General features: G+C 38.8%; 1 protein-coding gene across 2 annotated transcripts; it reads right to left on the reverse strand.

Moving 5' to 3' along the window:
- Nucleotides 1-687: 687 nt before the first annotated feature.
- LOC116310736 (probable ATP-dependent RNA helicase DDX5) lies at nucleotides 688-11342 on the reverse strand. 2 transcript variants are annotated; one of them, XM_031727631.2, is made up of 13 exons: nucleotides 11133-11342; nucleotides 8648-8831; nucleotides 8402-8498; nucleotides 8157-8290; nucleotides 7622-7687; nucleotides 7034-7175; nucleotides 6781-6941; nucleotides 5158-5330; nucleotides 4774-4884; nucleotides 4415-4476; nucleotides 4247-4306; nucleotides 2581-2802; nucleotides 688-1536 (listed from the first exon to the last, which is right to left on the reverse strand). In XM_031727631.2, exons 1-13 carry the CDS (start codon nucleotides 11171-11173, stop codon nucleotides 1085-1087), a joined length of 1905 nt encoding a protein of 634 aa, XP_031583491.1. In that variant the 5' UTR covers nucleotides 11174-11342; the 3' UTR covers nucleotides 688-1084. The 2 variants fall into 2 exon arrangements, with proteins under 2 accessions (XP_031583491.1, XP_031583501.1); XM_031727641.2 differs by having other exon boundaries at nucleotides 8648-8828; nucleotides 11133-11341.
- Between the last annotated feature and the right edge of the window lie 14621 nt (nucleotides 11343-25963).

The following is a 25963-nucleotide window of genomic DNA, read 5'->3' on the forward strand; positions in this document are numbered from 1 at the left end:
ACCTTTAACCAATCTTTGACCTTTACCGTGAAAGGTTTAATATGTGTATTTGATTTGATAGTGTGTTCCTTAGATGACAAACCTTTATTGAAAACGCTGTCTAAATTTAGTTCTGCAATATAGTAATTCACCGTCGTCTGTCACTGTGCTCATAATAATGCGATTATTACGCTGTTTTTTTATTATCCATTATTAGTTTGATAATATAAATTGCTTATTTATAGATAGTGATGCTTGTGCCCAAACTGTCATACAATAGACAGATAAATAGAGCGCCACTTTGCATTTTATTATTAATTTCTGTCCTGTCTTCCTCCCCTTAACCCAAACAAAAAAACAAAAAACAAAACAGGCAGCCATGGGCCAGAGCCAGAATATTCTGGAAAGACTGCATCTCTCAGCTGGCTCGGGAACTCCTTGGTGTTCCCTAGAAAGAGCTGCAGGTTGGCGAAAGGTTTAAAGCTTTGCATTTAATGTGTTGTCCCAGTGACCCAGATAATCAACAGAAAAATGGATGGATAAATGGGTGAAATTTAACAAAAAAACCAAAACAACAGCAGAACAGAGCTCTGCCAGTTTCCCTGTAGCACCACTCAGAGGTGTCAAAATCAAAATCTACCCCCCCCACCACCCAAAAATAACAAAAACACCAAAATCCCCAAATAGAGAGAACACAGACACACAAGGTTACCATCTTTTCTTATTTTTATTGAAAAGGGCCACACGCACCCCTTTTATAGATGATCTCCATAACATCACTTTAGGCATACCACAAACTGAAAACACTGTATTACCTAGTAAAAATAAATTACTGAGGAATGTAACAAAAAACAAACAAAACAAAAAACCAAAAATAGTCAAGGAAAAGTGCAGCAATCATGGTTGCACTATAGGAGACGTATTTATGACTCCATGTAATGCTCTGGGTTTATGGAACAATTCCAACCCTGCTGTAAGCAAAACAAAGTTAAACAGTAGAAAGGATAATAATATTAATAATAATAATAGTAATAATCATCATACTGTAAGATTTCAGGACTAAACAAAAATCATGTTGGTTCCATTTATTGTGCATATATCATATCTACTGAGGGAAGGGTGGTGGCATGGTGTAGGGCACCATTGGTGGTGGTGGCGGCGCCTGCTGGGCCTGTGGGGGCGGTGGCTGGGAGTTGAATGGGAATGGTGGGTGGTTCATACCATTCTGAGCGGCCCTCTGCATACCCCCAAACTGAGGGGGACCCTGGAAGCTTTGGTTACCAAAGCCACCCACCTGGTTTGTAGGAGCGCCAAAATTACCCTGTCCATTGCTGTTGCTGTAATTGCTGCTACCATAGTTACCACTAGAGTTACCACTATTGCCTCCATAGTTGCCACCATTTTGGGCCTTACTGCCACCAAAGGAGCTCTTCGGCCCATTGCCGAACCCTCTGTCGCTGTCCCTGTAGCTACTACCACTGAAGTTACTCCTCCCACCCCCAGAATACCTATCCCGACGATCATCCTTGTAGCCACCTCTTCCCCCCCTTCCACGACCTGTGTGAGACAAAGGAGAGAGAAGGAAGGGTGGGTTAAAACACCGTGGCTGTGGCACCAAGACACAGAAACCAGCATCAGGGCTTCTATGAGAAAGTAAAAAAAAAAGAAAAAGTCACAATTAAAAAGTAACACAATTACTTTATTAGATCTAATTATTAGATCTAATTACTATATTAGATATAAGGAAAAACACCTAATAACTGGTAGAAGAACAAATTGCAAAGTTCAGTAAGGATAATAACAATCTAGAGCTCTACTTTGAAGTCAGTTTATTTTCCCCATAAAATCAGATTTGAACATTATAATAAGAAACATTTCATGCTTATTTTCCTTTATTAATATCCATTCTTGTACTGTACTGGAGTAGCTACACCTGTATCCTGTGTCAACATTTAAAGTGGAACTACTATGCTTTTCCTTAACAATAACACCTCTCCCTTATCCCCCCCCCCCACACACACACAAAAATTGTAGGTGCAGCCCCGTGATGGGGGTGAGAGAGAGAACGAGAGAAGTAAATTACAATCAATATATTAAAATATGAAAAGAAAAAAAGTTATAAAACTCAGTTATAAAACCTTCAGTTTTATAACTGAGTTTTAAATGGTCAAATATGAAATAAAAATTATAATAATTACAATAAATATATTTATGATGACCTATGTTTGATGCTGAAATGTCAAAAGAACTAAAATGGAGACGTGCCAACCAGATGCTGGAGATAAAACTTAAGGTGTTGGCGAAGCTGTGCTCAGAGTCCCAGCGTATGCCTGAAATGACCATATTAGGCATATCCGTCTCTTGTATAGGTCCATGAACAATGAAAACTGAAAATGAGTGTTTACAGCAGTCTAAACCCTTTAGCTTTTATTTAGAGACTAACTCCTGATACTTGGATCTCAGTTTTTGAAAAAGAATAACTGGTTCACTTTAAATCGCCTCTCTAATAACATCATTGATCAATAACAAAAACTGAGTATCTACTCATCAGTAAGTCTAGCTCATGTTTAAATCCTAATGTAAATAAGAATGACATTTTACCTCCTCTGTCCTCTGCCATCTGAATCAGCTTGGGGTTAATGGCCTGGTTGGCCTCGCGGAGCACAGAGATCAGGTCACTGGCTTGTTTCATGTTGTTGGGGGTGAAGAAGGTGTAGGCTGTGCCCGTTTTTTGACTTCGGGCTGTGCGTCCAATGCGGTGGATATAATCCTCGGAAGAGTTAGGGTAGTCATAATTGATGACAAATTTCACATCCTCCACATCTGTGAAAGTGTTGCAGTGTGGCAAAACAAAACAAGGAGGCCACAAAGGATTTTGCACACCACAACAGCCAGATCAAAGGGAAACGTTAGCAACTGGGAAGGCTGGGGAAGAAAAGTGACTGTTAGCCTGTGGAGGAAACACGTTAAAACATCAGAATTGCGTACAAGTCTACTCCATGGGAATACTACTGTGGGAAGAGAGAAACGATGCACACTCCAGTTGCTTACCATAATCAAAAGACATGATTCTCCCTTTTGTTAAAGAAGGGAGAAAAAAAAATGGATTTAAGTCTTACCATTAAGGAGTATGCATTCACTAGTCCTTTCCCAATGCAGCGAAATCCCCCACAAATTGTCAAGTGACATCCAGGAGCTTCTATGCAGTTGGGCCACGATATGCACTGGGGCCTCCTCGTGCCAATATAGGACCATTGAGTGGTACATTTTTGCATGTCCAGGCTTTTCCCAGTACACTCTCAAAAGAAGCTTGTTATTAAAGGCCACACTGCACGTCTTGCCAAGACAAAATAGACCGAGTACTAATTTAAACAGGGGCCCGCTTCAAAAACCATAAAAAAGAGCCAAACATTGAACCCTGTGGGACCCCTGAGCGAACACAGAACAATTACCACCAACCCCACCCCCTTCATCAGTATCATCAAGGCAAGATCTTCCAAGAAGCCAGTGTTCACTTGAGAAAATGTCTCTTGTTGGCAGGTCTCGACATGACTATAAAACGCAGGCGAGGGAGGAACTTTGGTTTGAGCTGACTCTCTCTTTTTCGACTCACTAGATGCTCCCACTACCCCCTAAACACATGTGCCAGGTCTCCTCAATTTTCAGAGACATGATTTCAAACTGCTCTCTCCATTTTCAAGGAATCCAGCACTTTGACGGGAAAAGAAAACAACTGAAAGCTTTGACAAGCTCACACCCATGCTATGTGATACAAGCTCCGAAAGGTAACAATTGTTCCAAATCTCAAACAGGTGACTTGCAATACAGCGCTCTCTAACACAACAGCATGCAAGGCAAAAGTCACAGCATCAAGCATATCTCTGTTTTTTTTTTTTAAACGTTTGAGTTGGAAACAGCTGGATGGCATTTGTCAGGTGAAATCCATGGACAGAGAACAGATGTGTGCGTTTTTCAACAACATATCAGAGACAAAGGCTTAGCCACACAGCCTTTGAAGATCACTGGCACACAAGAGCTTTCACCTCTCTAGGCCCACTGGGTGGCAAGCCAGTTGAGCAATTCCAATATGTCATCGAGCTCCCTCTCGAGGCCTGGGACTGTCATGCCTAGCGCCTGCCACAAAGACTCCACCTTAAGGTGAGAAAAACTCAGAAAATGCATAGAAAAGTTAAAGAAAGCAAAAGCACTTTCTTTAAAATAAGTGTAACACTGATAATAAAGTAGTACTATTCAATGCCATACTGACCTAAGCCGCGGGAGGCCACATCTGTAGCAATGAGAATCGGGGCTTTGCCATATCTGAATTCTGGAAGCAAAGGGACTTAATTGAGTAAAATATAGAGTAACAATGATTGTTTCCATATTAAAACCCAAATCCACTTTTATTAACATGACACAAAATCATATATCTTACCGTTAAGGACCCAGTCCCTCTCCTGTTGGCTCTTGTCTCCATGGATTCCCATTGCAGGCCACCTGTCTCACACACACACACACACACACACACACACACACACACACACACACACACACACACACAGTCAGCCTAGATTAGTCCACTGTGGAGCATGTGTTGCAGTAATCTTGAAATGCCTGTAGGCTCTTACTTGAGCAGTTACTGTGAACATTTATCTAAAGTAACTTTAATTTTATGTGTTTCTTGGTCAAAACCTGCATGTATATTTACAGCAAATGTGACACAGGTTACTTCAAATATTTGCTGAACTTGACTGTAAATACGATTAAAAAAAATTAAGGATATGGACTCCTTACCCATCTCTCCTCATCCTCCTGGTGAGCTCATCACAACGTCTTTTGGTCTCCACAAAAATAATGGTCTTGTTCTCCTTTTCACTCATGATCTCCTCCAGCAAACGGATCAGTCTTACAGAGAGCAGACAACAGAGAAAGTCTACTCATTATTCATCTACTGGCTGAATAAAGTTCTCTACCAATTTAAAGCACGTAAATTTACGTTTTGTGTTTAAACGGTTAAGCTAAAATACTATGAAGATGGTATGAACAACAACAGGATTAGAGCCATTTTAGATTTAATAAGACATTTTTCTTTATCTACAGTACATAATTAAATATAGAACACAACTGGATTTTTCATGTTTAAGCACTCATTAAGGGTGGTATAAAGCATTTACTCACTTGTCCTCCTTCTCAAGGTCATTGCAAACATCAACTATCTGCAGGATGTTATGATTGGCACTGAGCTGCAGTGCTCCAATATTGATCTGGACATAGTCCTTCAGGAAGTCCTCAGCCAGCTGACGAACTTCCTTAGGCCAGGTGGCGCTCCACATCAGGGTCTGACGATCTGGCTGGTGGAGAACAAAAAAATAAATAAAAAGTTTTACCAACACAGGTTTACTTGATGTATTCTGGTTCAGTTCTGAGGTCTTCTTTCGTCAAATTTTTGAGGCCCTTGCCCTTAAAAGAGTATGCAAATTACATATCATATGAAATAGGGGTGCAACGGATCACGGTTTATCCGAAATCCGAACCGATCCCACTCCACGGTTCGGTACGCACGTGATCCGAAGATTCGAAAAAAAAAAAAAGTATGTGTATGGTGCGCGTCGTCAGTCTGTCAAGCGGTAGCGCTAGCGGTCCAAGTAGCGGAGCAGAGGAGTTTATGCATTTAAGCAGCCCTTTGCTGCCCAGTCCGACCGGGCTAAAGCTAAAAGCTAATGGGGTGTTTAGCTGCAGACGGAGGCCGTCGTCTGTTGTGCAAAACAAGGTTTAAACTGTGATGAACGTGCTTGAGCCACGCTATGATATCTCGTTGCGTCCACTTCAGTGACAAGATCGTTCCAAGCATGTATGAGCAGGAGAAGTTTAAAGTTATGGCTGAACTGTCCCAGGCATCTTCTGTTGCTCCAACTACAAATGGGTGGAGCTCCAGGGCAACGGAAAGCCACGTGACCGTGACCGCCCGTTATATCACAGCGGAGAGGTAGATACAAAGCCCTGCACTGCCCTATAGATTACATTAGATTAGATAAAACTTTATTTATTTCTCGGGTGGGTTCCTCCGGAAATTCAGTTTCAATAGCACAGCACCCACAGAAGTTGCAGAATGTGAGCAGAAATATACAATGTTTACATATATAAATACAGAGTATACAAAAGGGATAAATAGAATAAATAGGAATAAGGATACAAGGAACGGCACATTTCAAGTATTGTGAGTCTATTGCACCGTTGGATATTAACAAAACTATTGCACAGTGAAAAGGCACTACAGCTTACTTGTTCCCCCTCCTCTGTCCCCGCTTCCCCTCCAGCGAGGAGTTAAACAGTTTGATGGCATGTGGGACAAAGGACTTTTTAAGTCTGCTGGTCCTTGACTTTGGGATAAGCAACCTGTCACTGAACAGACTCCTCTGGTTGTTTATGGCCATGTGCAGATGATGCAGAGGCTGCCCAGCATGGTCCATAATGTCCATATTGCACCTTAATTTGTTTTATATAGGTGCGTGGAATGAGTCTTCAGTTGAATGTTTTTTAATAGGCAAAAAATACTTAAATAAGTAAACGGCGAGTAGAATTTTTGTCTTTTTTTTTCTATTTTTGCTGATCCGAAAATTGATCCGATCCGTGACTTTAAAACCGTGATCCGATCCGAACCGTGAGATTTTTGATCCGTTGCACCCCTAATATGAAACCACTAAAATAGTTGCCATCTTTGTGGCATGAAAACCTGTTTTGACACAGATTCTCAGAAATATAATGTTAACTGTCTGCAAAGCAAAAGCAGAAACAACCTACCCGAATTTGGTCCACTATTTTGCGGATCTGAGGTTCAAATCCCATGTCCAGCATGCGGTCAGCTTCGTCCAGCACCAGATAGGTGCAACGACGCAAATTAGTCTTACCGCACTCCAGGAAATCAATGAGACGACCCGGAGTAGCGATGCAAATCTCGACACCTTAAACAAAAAACGAGAAAATAGTTTTTTTAAACTTAAAACCAATACAATTAAACTGTAATCCTTAAAGAAAAACTTTAAAGAAAATATACCTCTTTCAAGGTCCCTGATTTGGGGCCCTTTGGGTGCCCCGCCATAGATGCAGGTGGTCTTCAGACGGGAGGCCCTGCCATATTCAGCCGCCACTTGCTGCACCTGCTGGGCCAGCTCACGGGTTGGTGCCAGCACCAAGCACTAAAAAAACGATTTACATTCTTTTTAAGTCTCAACATTTCAGCTGTTTTTCCACATGACAACAAGTATGGATGACACATGTTTATAGATTATATATCAAAAAGTGTGGGTCTTGAAAGTACTGTAGATGGGCAGCAAAAAGTCATAAATGGAAGAAAATGTATTTTTAATTATTTTTTTGTTTGAATTAAAACGTAAATATTTAATATAAATAATTTTTCATTTTAGAGTCAAACTTGTGTCTTGTCAAGAGATGGAAAAAACTAAAAGACTGCAGTGTCTATGAGGATGTAAAAAGGCATCAAGATATATAAATGAATCAGTGAAAACACAAAGGAGGAAAGATTTTCAGATTTCAAAATGGCAGTCAAAAGGATGGGATTGGCTGTTTTACACAGCAAGACTTGTATATTTACACAGACAACATGAATATATTTTTTACTTACAATAGGCCCATCTCCATGCTCCAAGAATGGCTGGTGTTGGATGTGCACAATTGCAGGCAGAAGGTACTAAAAAGAGGATGAAAAGGAGTGAATTTGCATGTAATGCAACTATTAATACATAACATTACATCAGTGTTTTGAAACAATAAAGAGTTTTCTGCCATATCTCCTGTAACTCCATAACATCAGTGGTGTGAATTTCTTGCAAAAGACAGCAGTGTTAACATGGTTTTAAGTCAAAACATTTTGTCCTAAATGAATATTTTACAACTCATAGCATCTGGTCAGTCTCAACGGAGTCACTCTTACACTTAATAGAATAAAGAATGTAAAATCAAAGATTGGCTAAATTCACCAAACAGAAAAACACATATAAGACAATCATGCTATAAAAAATCTATACTGTATTATGTTTTAAAATGCTTTGGAAAGCCAAAGTAACCACATAGCACCATTAATTTTATTCACCATCTTGGCTGAAATGGTTAAAAAAAAAAAAAAAAAAAAAAAAAAATTCTAACTGTATTAAACTTACTGCAAGGGTCTTCCCAGAGCCAGTCTGAGCAATTCCAACCATGTCTTTGCCACTCAGGGCTACGGGCCACCCCTGAGACTGGATTGGAGTTGGTTCAGTCCAGTTTTGTTTGACAATTACATCCATAACGTAGCCTGAGGAAGCAAGACATGCAAGTTTAGTAGCTGGAAGTTGAAATATCAGCATAGGGTAATAGAGCAGACAGGCAGTTCTTAATTATTTAAGCAGCATGAATTTGTACTCACTTGGAAATGCAGCTTCGTGGAACTTTACGATCGGTTTGGGACAATCTCTGCCTTTAACTGTCACTTCTTTGCTTCTTCGGTACTGTTCAACCTCTTGCTGGAATTCCAAAAAGAAATAAAAAGACACAAGTTCACATTAAAGCAGCAATACCCAGTGAAATCGTGTATAATTTAAGAGCTTTAAGTTTTATGTTTTTTTTTTCCTAGTTAAAAAAATAAAGAAAATAATGCAAAGTCAGGCCTTACAAGTGGTCTGCGGGTGACATCTGGGTGCTCCTGGTAGAAGTTCTTTTGAAACTTGGGAAGCTCATCGAGGTTCCAGTGCTTCTTTCGCAGCCTCTCCCCAGGGTTACCGAACTTTCCAGGAGGAGGTCCGCCCCTATTGCCTCCTCCTCCACCACCAAAACGAGGAGGCCCACCGCCATATCTTCTTGTGGAAAAAAAAAAGAAAAAGAAAAAAAGATGCAACATATTTTTTTTTTTATAAAAAGTACCCTTTTTTTTTAAAAAACAACAGTTAACTGCTTAGCCATACCTATAGAAATTTTCTTAAGGATGCAAAATGAAACACTGTAATTGTTTAAATAATTGAAGTGGTAGGAATCTGGACTTTTGGCTTATACTATGAATAAAGTTAATCGCAGCGTCACTGCTGGGGTTTTGGCCTGTTTTGTCAACTTTCTTCGATCGCAGCGCTAGATGTAATTCCTGTCTCCAGAGTTTTATCGCACCATAAGGAAACAGCCTTTGTAAAATATTTATAAAGGCATTTGTTACACAAAACACAATCTTCCTATTATATCCATCTTCTATGTATTTATTTACTGGAAGAAGAGGTTTGTAAAACCTAAATATTTACTTTACAGAAAATCAACACCTGTGGAATTTTGGGGAAAATGGAAAAGTGATATGATGGAAGATATGCTTTATATTGTTTTTGAAAATAACAGCATTCACCAAAAAAGTACCCATAGATGAAAGAAATGACAGCAAATAAATTCATTAAATGGAATGAACACAAGTCTAGGACCAAAAATTTATAGGTTGAATCTTTTCACTATTTCTTTAGAGGTTTTACCCAGAGCCAAAGAATACAAACTGGCTCTGTGAAATTTTAAGCTCATTTTGGTATTTATGGTGTAATTTACATTATTATAATATACTTTTTTAAAATCAAATAGTCAGACAGTGTAAAAACAAACCAACAAAGACTTTTGCCAAAGGAGGTCACACACAGTGCTTTGGGAAAACAGACAAACTTTTCCAGATGCCATCTTAACCAATGATTTGCACCTCTATTTAAACAATTTGATTTAGATCCCTTTTTAAAATAGTTAATAATTGATTTAAAAATGTGATATGTGGTGTGTGAACGTTTACAACTTTTTAAGTAGGGCATGGTAGAAAGTTTAAGAACCACACCCTTAACTGTACATGGACCGATCTTTCACACAGACTGGTCAAGACAACCGGAAAACAACAACAAAAAGCTGTTATGTCAAATGCATAGGTATAACAGGTTAATACTTACATATGAAATGTACTTTACAAAATTAGATAAAGCAGTTAAGATTATTTCTCTCTCATAAACAATTCTACAAAAGGGGTAAACTTACTACTAGGTAGTACACTAAGACAATCAATTTAAAAAAAAAAAAGTGGGGCTCAACGTCATTGTGTAGCATGAATTTTTAGGAAACAGTCTTTGGAAAATATTTTAATTTTAAAGTCCTTTGGTAAAATGTGTTATGTAAAGAAAACTTAAAACTGTAATCATCATCTTTATGTAACGATGGCTTTTATGTCCCGTTTATTTATGTATTTTTTATTTAAGAATATTTATTCCTTGTAGCCTTTGTTTTTGATGAAAACTAGTAATGAATAAGCTAAGGCTTCAGCCTGCATCTTTTCAGTATACAATCTATGTTCTTTCCGCTTAATTCAATCCTTTGCCGTTCTGTTTTAATTTTTTATTTTTATGGTCATTTAATTGATTGTCATTCTTGAGAAACTGCCAATAACAGTCAGTTGCAGTAATTTTACAAGTACATTTCACCAAAACAAACGCTAAATAATGACAAAAAATCAAATGAAAAATGTTTCATAAACAGTCCTACATTATATATATTTAACTTTATATTATTATTGCATATTTATACAACATCATGTTTACTAACATTGAAAACCCATATATAACTATGAATGCTGTACAGGCTGAACAGGTTCAAACCGCTTATGCGGGGCCATCTTTGAATACCGCTTCCGCATAAACAATAACATGTCACACCACCGAGCCTGACGTGACCCGGTTAACACACGGTTAAACTGGGCTGTTATGAGGTTTCGTTTTGCCTCCAGTGACAGAAAACGAGTCGTTAGTAATAATTTGGGCCTCTGCGACATAAATCTTGCACTCTCAAGAGGAGACACTTCTGCGTCACATGCTCCGGTAACGGGAAGGCTGCCGTGCAAACGCCGACACGGAGCCGCCGTTCGCTGCCATTTTATCTCCAAACGGCAATGAAATGGATTGCATTACACTGACAGGGCGCCGCCCGCATAGACACAAGCGTACATTCTAATAGACGTCTTTACTTACTAACAGAAAGGCGACAATAAACCACGAACCCCTCGCAGTGACATTTGTTTTGAGACGTAAGACAGCGCTGCAGCCAACGGCCGAATGCTACACTTGGCATTTTTTGCTAACATTAAGAAAACCCACACTTACCCTCGGTCTCTGCCACGATCTCTGTCTGAAAAACCTGGCATTGTGTTGTAGACTGCTGTGAAAAAAATGGGATAAGAAGAAATATCTGCTGCCGGCCTATAAAACAGGCGAAAAATCTACGAGCTGAAAGCGCACCGGCGAAATAAAAAGAAAATGCCGGCAGACAAAAGTCTGTCTACCGAGACGGAAACGAGGTCAGACGGGACGGATAACATTCGTATTAATGCGCGTTTTTCATCCGTATTCGCTGTGGTACTATTTTATGTTCGCGTTCGGGGTTGTGACGTTTATTTTTACAGTAGATCCAAACCGGTGTTTTCTTTCTTTCTTTCTTTCTTTCTTTCTTTCTTTCTTTTGTCCATCCCGTTTACATTAGTGACGCTAAAAACAAAAGGATCTTTCTGTAAAGTGTGTGATAAATGAACGGTAGTGGAAGATAAAGTAAAAAACTAAATTTTTCTACAATTTTTCCCAAAAACCTGAAAAACAGATGTTTCAAATGCGAACCTTTAGCAGCGTCAAAAAACAAGCCTCTTACTGGTATGATGTTTATATGGGTAACTGGAAATATGTTTTTTTTTTTTTTTTTTTACAACTCCTTTGTCTGTATTTTTTAGATAGTGTGGTTATTTAAGGCGATTTATAATGTATATGTGTTTTGTCAGTGTGGTGGGGCTCTATAGTGTTTAAGATTTACATATGCCCAACATGGGACATTGCATAAGACAGCTAGCGAAGAGATAGTGGAGGCATGGTGGAGATAAGTGTTAGAGGTGATTTGTGAGAAAAGGACAGCATCAAGAGTGGAAAGTTTACCAAATGGTTGTGAGACCTGCTGTGATGTAGGGTTTGGAGATGGTTGTACTAACTAAAAGACGTGGCAGAGCTGAAGATGTTAACATTTTCGTTGCTAATGCAGAATGGACAGGGTTAAAAATTAAAAAAAATTAAAAAGTGCATAAGGGGACAGCTCAGGTTGAGCTGTTTGGAGACAAAGTTAGAGAGGCAAAGTTGTAAGTGCGGAGGAGGGATAGTGGATATATTGAACAAAGGATGTTAATATAAAGCTAAAAGGCAGGAGGAAAGAGGAAGACCACAGGAAAGGTTCATGGATGTAGTGAAAGAGGACAGGCATAGGGTTGTTGTAACACAGGAGGATCCTAGGGATAAAGTTAAATGGAAGTCGTGACCCCTAAAGGGAGCAGCGGGAAGAAGAAAAAGAAGAAGAAGAAAAAGAAAGTGCGTACCCGCCCAGATACTGCAAATGGAAACTGTTAATGAAATGAAAATGAAATTTTCTCCACATCTTTTGCTTCCACTTCATCGGTCTACTTGTGTCTATTTCACTGACCAGAATATCCCAAAAACTAGTGAACAGATTTCAGTGCCATTTTGTCAACAACAATGATAATACTTTGAAATATTTCTTTTAAAAAAAACTGCAGATGTTTACCAAATGTGTGGTAATTTTAAAAAAAACAAAAAAACAAAAACATAAACTCAGTAGACACCTTGCTCACCCCAACCAGTCACAGCAGATGGCCGCCCCTCCCTGAGCCTGGTTCTGCCGGAGGTTTCTTCCTGTTAAAAGTGAGTTTTTCCTTTCCACTGTCACCAAAGTGCTTGCTCATAGGGGGTCATTTGATTGTTGGGTTTTTCTCTGAATGTATTAGTATAAGGTCTACCTTACAATTTAAAGCGCCTTGAGGTGACTGTTGTTGTGATTTGGCGCTATATAAACAAAATTGAATTTAATTGAATTATATATAAAAAAGAATACATGGACACTGATAGCATAATGGACAGGTTTTTCACAGGGCTCCCACACAAACGCATAGCAGAAGATGAAGCATCGCCAAATATGCTTCCAAACCAACTTCCTTCCAAGCCAAATACTAGAAAATATGATGAAGCATATCTTGCCTTTGGCTTCACTTGGACAATGGTGGTGCCAAAGTAGGTATCCCCGTCATAGAGTGTGGGGCGCACACTCTGGGCAGTCCAAATCATGACAAACTGTATCTGAGAGTTGTTTATGTTTTTAAGCTCTGTTTTGCACAGAGAGACATTGTTGAAAAATGTATTGATAGCAATGTTGAATATTCTTACACAGTAAAAAAACAACAACAAAACAACTACATGTAAAATAATTACACCATACAGGTGGTTTGTTTTTCTGTTATTTAAAAGAGGTAGTAGTTAATTTTATCACAACCTATAAACTACCATTTACTTTCATTTGTTTAATTGTTTAAGGTTTGAGGTGTGAAATAAACTGCAACGGAGTTTGAAAACAAAATATGTGTGGTTTGAGGATGTGTTTGGGGGGGCAAAGATTTTCTTGTAAAACCAAGGGGAGGCTACACTATAAAAACAAATCTGTTAAAATACAGTCAAATGTACTGTATAAATGTGAAGGAATTTTCTTTATTAGTCATTTGCAGGTATTTTTCTGTATTTCTCAACTACTGCAATTCATTGTGGAAGCAAGGACCCCCAAAGAAGGGAAAAGTAAGAGCAAGCGCAGCCATTACACTTCTTTCAGCCTTCATTTGTATTTTGTACTCTGGAGTTGGAGAAGCTGCCTTCAGATTTCTGTGGTAAATATTAAAGCTCACATTTTCTTTTATTAAAATAATGTTTTTCAAAAGATTCCACATATTTGGGGCGATCGTGGCTCAGGAGTTGGCAGTTTGTCTCGTAATTGGAAGGTTGCCGGTTCGAGCCCCGGCTCCGACAGTCTCTGTTGATGTGTCCTTGGGCAAGACAGTTCACCCGTTGCCTACTGGTGGTGGTGGTCAGAGGGGCCGGTGGTGTCAGTGTCCGGCAGCCTTGCCACTGTCAGTGCACCCCAGGGCAGCTGTGGCTACAGTGTAGCTTACCATCACCAGTGTGTGAATGGGTGGATGACTGAACGTAGTGTAAAGTGCTTAAGGGCCCATAGGGACTAAGTAAAGTGCTATACAAATACAGGCCATATTTGTTTAGAAAGAATTGTTAATTTATTTGTTAACTGGTTTCTGCTGTCTCCAGATAAGTAAGGAATGTTTTGCTGATGCATTTTTAAAATAATTGTTATTAAGCTTTAAAATGACTTAAACTTTCCATTTTACTTAATGTTAAGTAAAATGGAAAGTTTGCTATGATACCACCAGTTTTGCCCTCCAGTGGCTGGACCAGTTTTCATAAATACTATAGTTAGCCATCTGCTTCTCTCTTGGTTTTACACAGCTGTCACTGCTAGCTCGCTAATTAGCTAAAGTCAGCCATGTAGATAACTGGGAAAAGTGAAAGCGTCATGGTTCTACTAATGTATAGAGAGATAGAAATTATTTTAGGACTCTAATAAGTACTATAATAATACTATAGTATTGGTACTAGAATATAATAATGTTTTACAGTTGGCTCTACTGTATACTTTAAAGGCAAAGTTACACTAACCCTAGTTTAAGCCTCAGACCTTCCTAGCTGACGCTAACACATGCTAATGTTAGCCTCTGATTTGGGCTGCTAAAGTAAAGACTTCCTAGCTGACCAGTATAGTTTAATTTGGTGGTTAACAGACTACAGTGGTAATATTATTGAAAGTTTAGTTTCACCTCAGCACATTTATCATTATGTCCATTTTGTAGCACAGAGAAAGTAAGTTAGTTAATATCTGCAGACAGACACATTTTACCTGTAACTGTGTTTTTACTCCAAAATTTGTTGATAATGTTATTTATGAAATGCTGAGCAGCATTTCTAGTATGTGGAATATTTTTGTGACCCTGTTGTGCTAATGTGATTAAATCACAATAATTATAACTAAATAATAAATAATAATAACTATCTCTTGATTGAAGTTTAATATAAGTGCAGTGCTGGTGTGCTGGGTTTTATATGCCTTGTAGGGGATCCTGACATATTATAAACTGTTCATATCAAACTTGTAGCTTAATATAAGCAGAGATGTTTGTGTAAACATTTGTGTGTAAAAATTTAAATCCTTAGAGATTATTTGAGAAGTGGATCAACACCTATCACAAATTGAAGCACTCTAATTTGTCATAGCGAGCAGTGGAAAAATATCCCTTATTTTACCTGTGATCACACACTTTGGTTTTCCAGTGCAGAGCAATGGCCAAGAAAAGGAAAGACTGAATGAAAAAACGATGAAGATACAATCTGGTGATGATCCAGTGCAGCTGGTCTCAGGAAATGAAGAAACAGTCTCTACAAAAAGAAGGTGAGTTTAACCTCCTAAGACCCGAACTCTTTCATGGCATGCACTTTTAATTTCTCTTTGGGATGATTGGGACCTGATGAATGTAGAAACAAAGAATTATCTTTTTGCCTGATTTTGCTCTACAAGGGCCGGATATCCACCTATGAGGACATTTGTTTTGATATTTCGATAGAACCGTGGCAGTATAATGTCCTCATAAGAGATATCAGACCCTTATAGAGCAAAATTTTGTATTGTAGTCTAGAAAACATATATGTGGACACCAGGTCCAAGGAGGTTAATGTTGTGGTTGATTTACTTTTTTCAAGGTATGTATGTTAGTTTAATTATAAACTATGAAACTCTACATGTATTATAATCCTTTGTATTTTTACTTGTTTTTTTTTTTTTTTTTTTAGCTTAAACATAAACAACGGCAACAGAAAACTTTTTAAAAGGTCTTTTTGTTCTTGTTTTGTAAATTCTGACTAATCTCAGTGGCAGAGATGGAGGAGCAAAACAGTGACACGTTAACCCCGACTGCTGAAGTTCCTGGATGAACTGAACAACTCTGAAAATCCAAGAAAAGTTGAGTGTATTTTATTTCAAACTCAGATGGAACTAACATGAAGGCTGCATTCAGGATTTTATCACAGTGGTATATGAAGAGTGGTTACCAAGAGAAAGTGTGCACACACAACGTGTCACTTTATGCTTGCTTTTCCCCTAGCCGCTGTTGTCACTTTGTAGTAATTTGTCTTATTATTGTCTTATTTGTTGAAAAGCAAGAGCTGACAAAACAAGTCCAGTAAATGCACTTTTGTCTTTAAGTTTGGCATAGTAATCTATCTTCATCTATTTTGTGTTTTATTTATCATGTGGGGAAAAGTCCTGTCAGCTGTGTGCTGAGAGGACTGTGGTTATCCATCCGCCCTGTTCTAATAAACTCAAACTTCAGGAATGCCTTTAAATCTGTTTAGTTTTATTCATGTAAAATCAGTCAACAGTCCACAAATCACGACTCAAAGTACATTATACTGCAAGGTAAAGATCCCAAAGAGTTGATCTTGGGCAAATGTTCACGCAAATGTGAATTGCATTCAATTCATTAATGAAGTAAATGCAATTCAGTAATCAAAGTTGAGTGGCTATAGCTGACATGTGTACACTGTATCATGAGTGGACAGACAGGGATGTAAATCACACCTTCACTGTTTGGCTGAGGCAAAACAACCATAAAAAGAAAGGTACTCTTGATATTATCAAATGTGAGCATTTTCTGTTTTATAATTTATGGAAAGGTCTGTCAACAGAAAATGTACTGGCAGAGAATTACCAGGACATTTTCTGTTTTTCTACAGAATTCTTTTTTACAGTGTAGCAAAAAAAGTTTGGGAACTACTGCTTTAATTAAACACCAGTGGCCAGTGCTGTGTAAATGTTAAAGTGGAATAGATTTTTAACTATCTGAATATAATAGCAATATAATATTCTGATATGATGGTTAATACTGTTGAAATATCTTGAACATGGCATGCAAGATGCATAATCCATTAATCCTCTGTTCCTTCCAAACGTAAGCTCTTTGATTTTATCTTTGATTTACACCTAGCGTTCACGCTGACAACCTCCCAAAGACATCTGTGCTGCACAAAGAACAAAGATAAAAAAAAAAAAAAACCCTAAAATAACATTCCTGCATGGTCCAGGGATCATTAAAAAAATCAGCGCTGATCCTAACCCAGCTACCATAAGAATCAGTCACTCTGTCCAAATGTGTTTGAATAACTATTTTGATTATACATATATTTTTATTATTTATATACTGTATGTACTGTTGTGTGGTCAGCAGTGCCGTCACACCCATCCATTTCCAGGTTCTTCTTTGATCACAGACTTTTCTTCTGGGGCACATCGTTGCATTCTTGTTTTTTTCTTGGTTCTACTGAGGAATAGAGAAAAACATCAATAAGGCAGTATTTTCACAGTTACACTCTGTTTTAAAAGGGTGTTTCATGGTTGCTTTGACTTATGTTTCACTGTAGAGTTCCATCCTAGCTTATTAAAATTTAACATATCAATCATTGAGCATGGGCGAATAAATTATAGTAAATGTGTTTGGCAAAACATTCCATTCATTTCATATTGTTGATTGCAAAAGCTACCAGACGCCCCCCCCCTGAAAAAACAACAACAACAAAAAAACATCAACAACAACAACGACGACGACAACAAAACAGCCATAACATGGAAGTAACAGTCTACTTACCACAGTAGCTGTTGCGGAGGCGGTCTATTTCTTTTCCGAGCTTAGTGTTATTGGCTGCTAACTCATGATTTCTTTTAATGAGATTGCTCTCATCTTCCAGTAACTTTGGTCTTTGACTGTCACAGTTGTTTTTGTTGTTATTCACTGTTGTAACAGAGTTGTGTAAATAAATAAATATGTAAATATTAAAGCATGAAAAATGCCGTAAATATGTGCCATCTTATAACATGTAATTCTGCTGTAATTTGTAAATTAAATTTGAAAATAAAACAGAAACTTACTTTTGACACCAATACAGATGATCCCAACCAGGAGAAGAAGACACAACAAACCCAGAGACATTGAACAACTTCTGACATGATTTCTCTTTCTAGTTTTCTCAGTGACTTAACAAAGAAAATATAAAAGAAATTGATTTTTAAAAATAAAAAGATAGCTTCATAATGGAAACCTAATTTATTGTGCAATACTATATAAATACATTTAAACACATTTTCAGAGGTTTTGATCTAGCAAAATATGAAAATCTCATGAATTAAATCTCAATTAAATATGAAAATCTGGTAAATAGAATATAAATGTGTGTGTTATTGTTATTCATACTTCTAATGAGCATACCTGTTTGCTGAGCTCCTGTCGGTCCGGGTGTGTTAGGTGACGTATTCTCCACCCAGGGGTTATCATACACTCTCAGGCTTTCTGCACTTACATATATGTCGACTATACTTTCCTTCTTCTTGCCAGAGGGAAAGTCTTTGATGCTGTCCGGGTTAGCGTACAATCCTTCCGACATTATCTTGTCAGGCTGTCTTACATAAACACGCACCTGTTGGAGTTTTTTCTACTGTACTCTCAGTATTCAGAATATTTTTATTGTAACTTGATATAACAGCAGTTGTGTCTGTTCTTTCAAAAAGAGGTAGGACACAACACAAAAAGAGGAAGATCATAAAAATGGGAAGTCATAGATAATTACTGTTTGGGCACCCACTCATTCTTTTCAGAAACTGATCATTGCTAAACTTTGGCATTTGATTGGTGGTTAAAAAAAGGAGTTGGAAGTAGATATTTTGTTCACAGTTCCTGACTTAAGCATTGTTTAAACAGAGCAGTGAAACAAGAGGTAGTTGAAACAAAGGAACGAACTCTATTGCAGCAGGCACAATGACTTCTACAATGTCAAATATACAGTACATTTAAAACATATGAAAAATATTAAAAAAACATATGTTAAATGATAGAATTTTAGATATATGATATAAATTATGAAAGTCTTCGATACAGTGTTCAGAAATATAAATTTGCAGACATTCTGGTCCACTGTTTTCTGATATCATGCAGCATACAGAAATGTCCTCCAGCTGCATGATGTCAGAAAACAATGGACAACAATGTGGACTAAAGAAATGTTTTGCTTTTTTCTCTTGGTATGTTTCAAATCCTAAAATATTAGTGGAAAACATTCTAAAATGACAGGTCTGGGAATTTTTTTTATTAGATAACAATCACCTTTCACCTCATGTTTTTATGAAAAATACCACAGACTTCATTTTTTTAAGTATAGCACCTTTATGTGAGGGGACCGTTTTCAAAGAATGTGTTTAAACTGTATGTAGGTGTATGAAAAAGTCTTTGATTCACACATAAAAAATGTGGTTTCTCTTTTTAATCAGAATCAGAATCGTAATCAGCATACTTTATTACTCCCTAAGGAAATTATGTGGGTTACAGTTGCTCCAGTACAGTAACAGAAACAGGCAAGACTATTTAACAATACAATATGTTACAGATTTAAGAAATAGCACAATACATTTACAAATCACTCAATAATAAATATCAAGGATTGACAGAGGTGATTATAAATAAATATCAAGAATATTGACAGCAACAATACTGAATAGAAAAGAACGTGTGCAAAAAGGGTGTAACTATTGCAGTGGTTACAGTATTTTAGATGGAGGAGTCGTACAGGGAGATGGCCACAGGCAGGAATGATTTCCTGTGTCGTTCAGTGGGGCTTTTTGGTAATCTCAGTCTCTCACTGAACGTGCTCCTGTGGCTAGCCAGCATGTCATGGAGTGGGTGGGAGGTATTATCCAACATTGTTTTGAACTTGGACAACATCTGCCTCTCCGACACCACCTTAAGGGAGTCTAGCTCCATCTCCACAACATTGCTGGCCTTGCGGATCAGTTTATTGAGTCTGTTGGCATCTGTGACCCTCAGCATGCAACAGAATAGAGGATTGAATTGGCCACACCCGACTCATAAAAAATCCTGAGCATTGTCCGACAGATGTTGAAGGACCTCAGCCACCTCAGACAATAGAAAGGACTCTGGCCCTTCCTGTAAAGTGCAGTGGTGATTTTAACCCAGTCCAGTTTATTGTCTATGTATACTCCAAGGTATTTACACTCCTCCACAATGTCCACATTGACCCCCTGAAACAGGGGTCAAGGTTTTCATCTTTGCCACGTTGAGCTGCAGATGATTCTCCTTGCACCATGTAACAAAGGAGCGAACCACAGCCTGGTACTCTGACTCATCACCCCTGCTGATGCATCCAACCACGACAGAGTCATCAGAAAACTTCTGAAGATGGCAGGTCTCTGTGCAGTGGCTGAAGTCTGTGCTGTAGAGGGTGACGAGGAAGGGGGAGAGGACGGTCCCTTGTGGTGCCTCTGTGTTGCTGATCACCTTGTCAGATACACAATGTTGAAGACGCACATATTGTGGTCTTCCTGTCAGGTAATCAACAATCCAGGACACCAGAGTAGCATCCACCTGCATTGCTGTTAGCTTATCACTCATGAGGGTTGGCCTGATGATGGTGAATGCACTGGAAAAGTAAAAAAAACATGACCCTCACAGTGCTTGCCAGCTGGTCCAGATGGGTGTAGACACGACTGAGCAGGCAGATGATGGTGTCCTCAGCTCCGAGGCGGGGCTGGTAAGCAAACTGAAGGGGATCCTGATGTGGTCTGACTATGGGTCCGTATGGGATTATAGGATAAGTCTTTCCAGGGTCTTCATGATGTGGGAGGTCAGCAGTGTTGGGGAGTAATGGAATACATGTCCCGGGGTTACATATTTAAAATACAAAATATGAGTAACTGTATTCCACTACAGTTACCGTTTAAAAAGGTAGTATGCAGAATACAGTTACTTTGTTGAAATAAATGGATTACACGGCAGTCTTTTCCTGTTTCATATGTTAGGCTATGCCCTCTCTATTTTTGGTAATTCCACGCTGGTGGAAACCCAAACAAAACACGTGTCACGGTTCTGGGTCAGTTTTGACCCAGTATTTTGAGTTCTTATGTTTTGGTTTATTTTTGAATGATGGATTGTTTTCTATTTCTCTGGATTATGATTTATGTTCTGATTACTTAGTGATACTGTGTTGTTAGTCAATTATTATCATCATAGTAGGTTTAGTTCAGTGTCAAGTCTGTCTCTCTCTGTCTAGTCCGTGCCTTAGTAAAGTGTGTCTTGTTTCCTGTTTTACTTTGAAGGGTCATGTTCATGTGTGATGTCAACGTGTTCAGTTTTACTTCTCCCCCTGTCTCGTTAGCCCTTATTACTTCCAGCTGTGTTCCCCACCTGTGTGTAATCTCCCTGTGTTGTCTGAGTGTATTTAAGTCATGTCTTCTATTGTAGTCGCTGGTCTGTCTGTGTATCCACCGTGTTTCATCTGTGTGTTCTCCCTGCTGTCTACCGTCGTCTGCCTCTGCTCACCCTCCTTCATGTTCGTGTTCTTGTTCATGTTCAATAGTTTAGTTGTTTCCAGTATAGTTTAGCTTAATCTTTGTTTGCCATTTTCCCCCCTGTGCTTTGTGTTTCAATAAACCACCTTCACATCTTCACGAGTGCCTGCAATTGGATCCTCCCCACACGGCTCACTCCACTCGCCGTGACAACACGCATTACGAGGCTCTAATGCCCGAGTCTCAATCTCGCGGCCCATGTCACCCCTACTCATATTCGAAACACTTTAATGACGTGAAGAAATATTTTTAAAAATTATTTTTCAAAAAATTATTTAATATGAAGGCAATAGGTAGACTGTTACAGGCATAGCCCTAAAGAATGTAGCCTTGTGGGCAGTGTAGTCTGTGTTGCAGGGAGAATGGACTGCCATACCTGTTATGCGTCTGTGAGCGCAAGGGAGGGAGAAAAAGGAGAGTTGAAAAGTAGAAGTTGTCACCGAGCAGAAACGGGAGATGGAAGCATGTAAATATAATAATAACCACTGCAGCCAAAAAGAGTGCCTGACGAGCCCAGTTGTAAGTAAGCTATTAAGACTCGACTGTACACTGTGTTCGTGTTTTCCTCCGAATCAATAAGTTCCGTTGGAGCAGCCTTTCAACGCCTCTCTCTGTCTCTCGCTAGCAAAGTTGACTCAGACAACAAAGTAAAGCTAGTTTTCCGCTACGAGCCCGACATGGAACCCGACGTATTAGCCAGAGGTCCCTTTACTACGGTTCGGAGCCGCAGACCTGTTTTATATACGTGCTGAATAGTTTTCTATACGAGATTGCTGCAAAAAGTGCAGCCTTACCTAATGTCCACCCTACTGTTACTCATTTTATATTAAGATTTAAAAATCTAGTTGGACGTCACATTTTCAATAGTGGGTTTTCACGGTGCGTCATCAAACCGGAAGTCGCCATATTGGAGATACTGGAGGTAAACAAAGCGAGCGCACTCAAACAGATTCCAAACGTCGAATGAAAGGAAATGGTGAATTATTGCCGTGTTTTTGGCTGTACCAATCGGTCAGACCGTGAAAAACATTTGCAGTTTTATAGACTGCCAAAAGTTAATACAAATCAGGGAGAACAATGCCGAAAGTTATCAGAGTAAAGGAGGCGGTTGTGGTTAGTGAAGCTAAACCAAGATTTACAAGGCAAAAATCTGGACATACTTAATAAAATATACTCAAAGTATGCTACTTTTTGGTAAGGGATGATATCATACAGTTAAGGTTTGGTTGATTAAAGATGTTATTGCATTACTTACTTTGGCATTCACAACACATCTGTCACTGATGACTTGATACCGCATCTCCCTCACCCATCCACACACCATCTGGTTATAGGCCTCCAAACTTATATAAGATTTAAGGTCTTCTGCTGTGTATGGGCTTGGCGAGAAAACCAGGTATTTGACGATATCAGGATACGCAATAGACGGAAGACTCTCCGGGTCGTCATTGATCCAAGATGAAGGAGCCAACTCGTTTGGACCTGCACCACCAATAAACCTTAACTTTTCCAAATATCGTGCCCTTTCCTGCAGACCAAGTCCTTCCCTATATGCCTTTGCATCTATAACGCATTTTGAGGAGCTTTTCTGTGGTTTCGGACATTGATCCATTGCAGTGTTTACCTCTGAGTGCCTCCAATATGGCTGCGCATGCAGGTTACCGCCCAGAACGTGACGTAGGTGAAAACCCTCTATAGAGATTGAAAATGTGACATCATTTCCAGGTAAAACCACAAAGGATTGTAGGTACGAGTGGTGAGCAGTACTAACGCACACAGGCTTTCACAAGAAAACAGTCACACAGCGATAAAAAGAAACAGAAAGAATGGCAAGAAGCTGTTGTATTATTAACTGCAATCGCATGACAGCCACGGGAAGCCGACGGGTAAAGAGATCGGTTTTAATCGGATTCCATTGTGGAAGAGAAATTGTTCAAGCCATGTTTCCGAAGTAACAAAGAGCCGACGGATGGCCTGGATTGCAGCCATTCGAAGACCAAATATAACGTTCCAGAACACTCCAGCTCACATGTTAGTCTGCTCCAAGCATTTCAACAAAGGTCAGTGTTTTGTAGTAGTTAATATGTCATTTTTCATAACATAATTGGTGATATAGGTTACAGCAAGTCGTTTTTTTTATATCACTAATTGCCCAGTACGATTACAGCATACAATATTATTGTCACTGCTACATTTCTGTAATGCGTACCAGAAAGGGTACGCATTAACGTCTTTTGTCCACTCTGTGTGCTCGTAAGGGTCTAACTCTTTCACTCCTTTGATTTTTTCCTCATATCTTTTCTTTGACTTTTCATCAAGTCTGTCTTTGTACGGAACGGCATTGTTCTCCTTTGTTTTGTACATAACTTTTTTGGGGGGCAAAGAAAAAGCAAGAAGGTATTGGAACCGGAGAATGAACATTTTGCGGTGCTGCAATTGCTTGCGTTTGATGCATTGCTTTGATTGTTTCGCCACGAGTACCCGGCATGCAATGCGCGAAAGTCACGTGGTCTGTCAATCTCTATAGCAGAGTGGATAGTGTCATATGCAGCTGTGGGATTAGGACAGGGAGGAATGTAAACAGCTACCAAGATTACATGGGTAAATTTCCCTGGGCAGCCGGGCAGTCCGGGCAGCAAATCCTTTCTTTGATTGTTATGTGGGCAGGGTTACACCACCGGTTGTTAACAAGAACAGCAAGCCCCCCTCCTTTCTGCTTACCGCCCTGTCCGCCCGAACAGTGTGGAAGCCTTCCACGGACGCATTGTCGTCTGGAGTATCCTGGTGCATCTATGATTTGGTGAAACACATCACTCCCAGTTCCCTCTCCTAGAGCTGTTAGCTCGTTGATTTTATCTGCTAATGACCAAACATTTCCCATTATAATAGACGGCAGACAGGGTTTGTACCTCCTCCTCACTTCAAGCCTCCTCTGTCTCACCGTCTCCTTCCTTTTCCTCTTCTGTCCTCCAGCTCTGTATCCTTGGTGTGTTTTCTTCCAGATTTCAGCTGGTACGTCTGTGGGTCTGACCGATGAACCAGCTGGCATAAGGACGATCAGCTGATCTCTTAAGTAAACAGCCCGTGTAGCAGTAGTTGTGCCGCGGTCCCATTCCTCAGTGGGACCACAATCAGAACAAAAATTCTCTCAATCGACATGATGGAAGAAAATACATTAAAACGGACGAAAGTTCAAGTAAAGAAAAAAGAATAAGTAAGAAAAAAAGCTAAACTAAAGAGAAAAAGCAGGAGCAACCGTAACAGGCTGCACATTGGTTGACGGATGCACACTGATGTCATGTATGATTCAGTAACTCTTACAAGATTATGATCACCCCAGACAGCAAACAAACTTCACAACTTTTAGAACACATGCCTCGCTTTTGGCAAATTCTCTGTTTGGCTCAAAAATCATGAGGTGAGCCTGTGCCTGAGTTTCTGCAGTCATACTTTGATCTGACTGCAGCTGTAGGACACATTTGAGCAAACATTAATTATTATGTGTGTCTGCACATCTGTTTTCCACAAGTCTTTCCACTTACGGAGCCTAATTAGAGTTTCCTTTCCCCACTGCTTTTCTCACACTCATTCTGATAGCTTGTTCTTCCCAGTCTAACACTTAATGTTCGTCTGACTTCATGATTAATGAGGCAGCATACTGAATTCACAGCAGTGACAATAAAAAAGCGACATGGTTGTTTTCAGCTGAAATAATCATGTCCTTAGACTTCTTAAAATATACTCTGTGCACAACACTGAGGGGAAAAAACAAATTCTACTGATAATGACTTGCAGATTCAATTTACACTGTAAAATTTTTAAATTATGTAGTATTTTCTGTGTTAATAGTATATATCAGTGCTGCTGGGGAATAGAATATCGGAATGTAAAACATAAAATGATAGCATCCACGCATACAAAACCAACTTCCCATACAATAATGTATAAAAATTGTTAACTTATCAGACCTATCAGTTGAATAAATTGAACCTCCTGTAAATACTACTGTAGTAATATGGAATTCAGTAACAGAAATAACTATTGAATTTCAGTGTTTAAATATTTAGTATATTTTAAGTAGCATCTTTAGCCAGTTTTCTCCATCAAAAAACCACATGACTGTGATAGCAATTTAGTCTTGATAACATTAAATAACATTATTTTAAATAGCTTATAAAATTACTAATAATTGACAACACTGATTTATCAGTTGGTTTATTTATTTATTGTTACCTCAACATATAACATTTACAATTTATTGTATCACACAGCTATTTATACATGAAGAATGCAGGCTGTAAACTCAAAGTCATTAAATACATTAATTAACCCAAGTCCTACAAACTCAAAAAGCAGAATGACATTTTCTTCTATTAGAGTTAGTAAAACTTATTTTTTTAGTAACTTAATCTATTTTTCCACATTTGGTACCTGCTACTTAAAAATATCATTAAATTTTACTCATTTCCAGCATATGGCAGTTATCTCAAGAAGCTGTTGATTTCTGAACTGCAGATCAATAGTCTATGTCACGGTTTGCGAGGCAAGCCGTGTGGGAATTATTGAAGGACCCAAGATGCAGGCACTG

The sequence above is a fragment of the Oreochromis aureus genome, linkage group 6 (genome assembly GCF_013358895.1).
Source record: "Oreochromis aureus strain Israel breed Guangdong linkage group 6, ZZ_aureus, whole genome shotgun sequence".
NCBI classification, from domain to species: domain Eukaryota; kingdom Metazoa; phylum Chordata; class Actinopteri; order Cichliformes; family Cichlidae; genus Oreochromis; species Oreochromis aureus.

Coding starts and splice junctions, on each gene's coding strand:
- LOC116310736 (XM_031727631.2), bottom strand. CDS start 11,173: ATGCCAGGTTTTTCAGACAGAGATCGTGGCAGAGACCGAGG. Junction 7,688..8,156: donor GCTCTGGGAAGACCCTTGCA/GTAAGTTTAATA, acceptor TCCTCTTTTTAG/TACCTTCTGCCTGCAATTGT. Junction 6,942..7,033: donor AATCAGGGACCTTGAAAGAG/GTATATTTTCTT, acceptor TTTTTGTTTAAG/GTGTCGAGATTTGCATCGCT.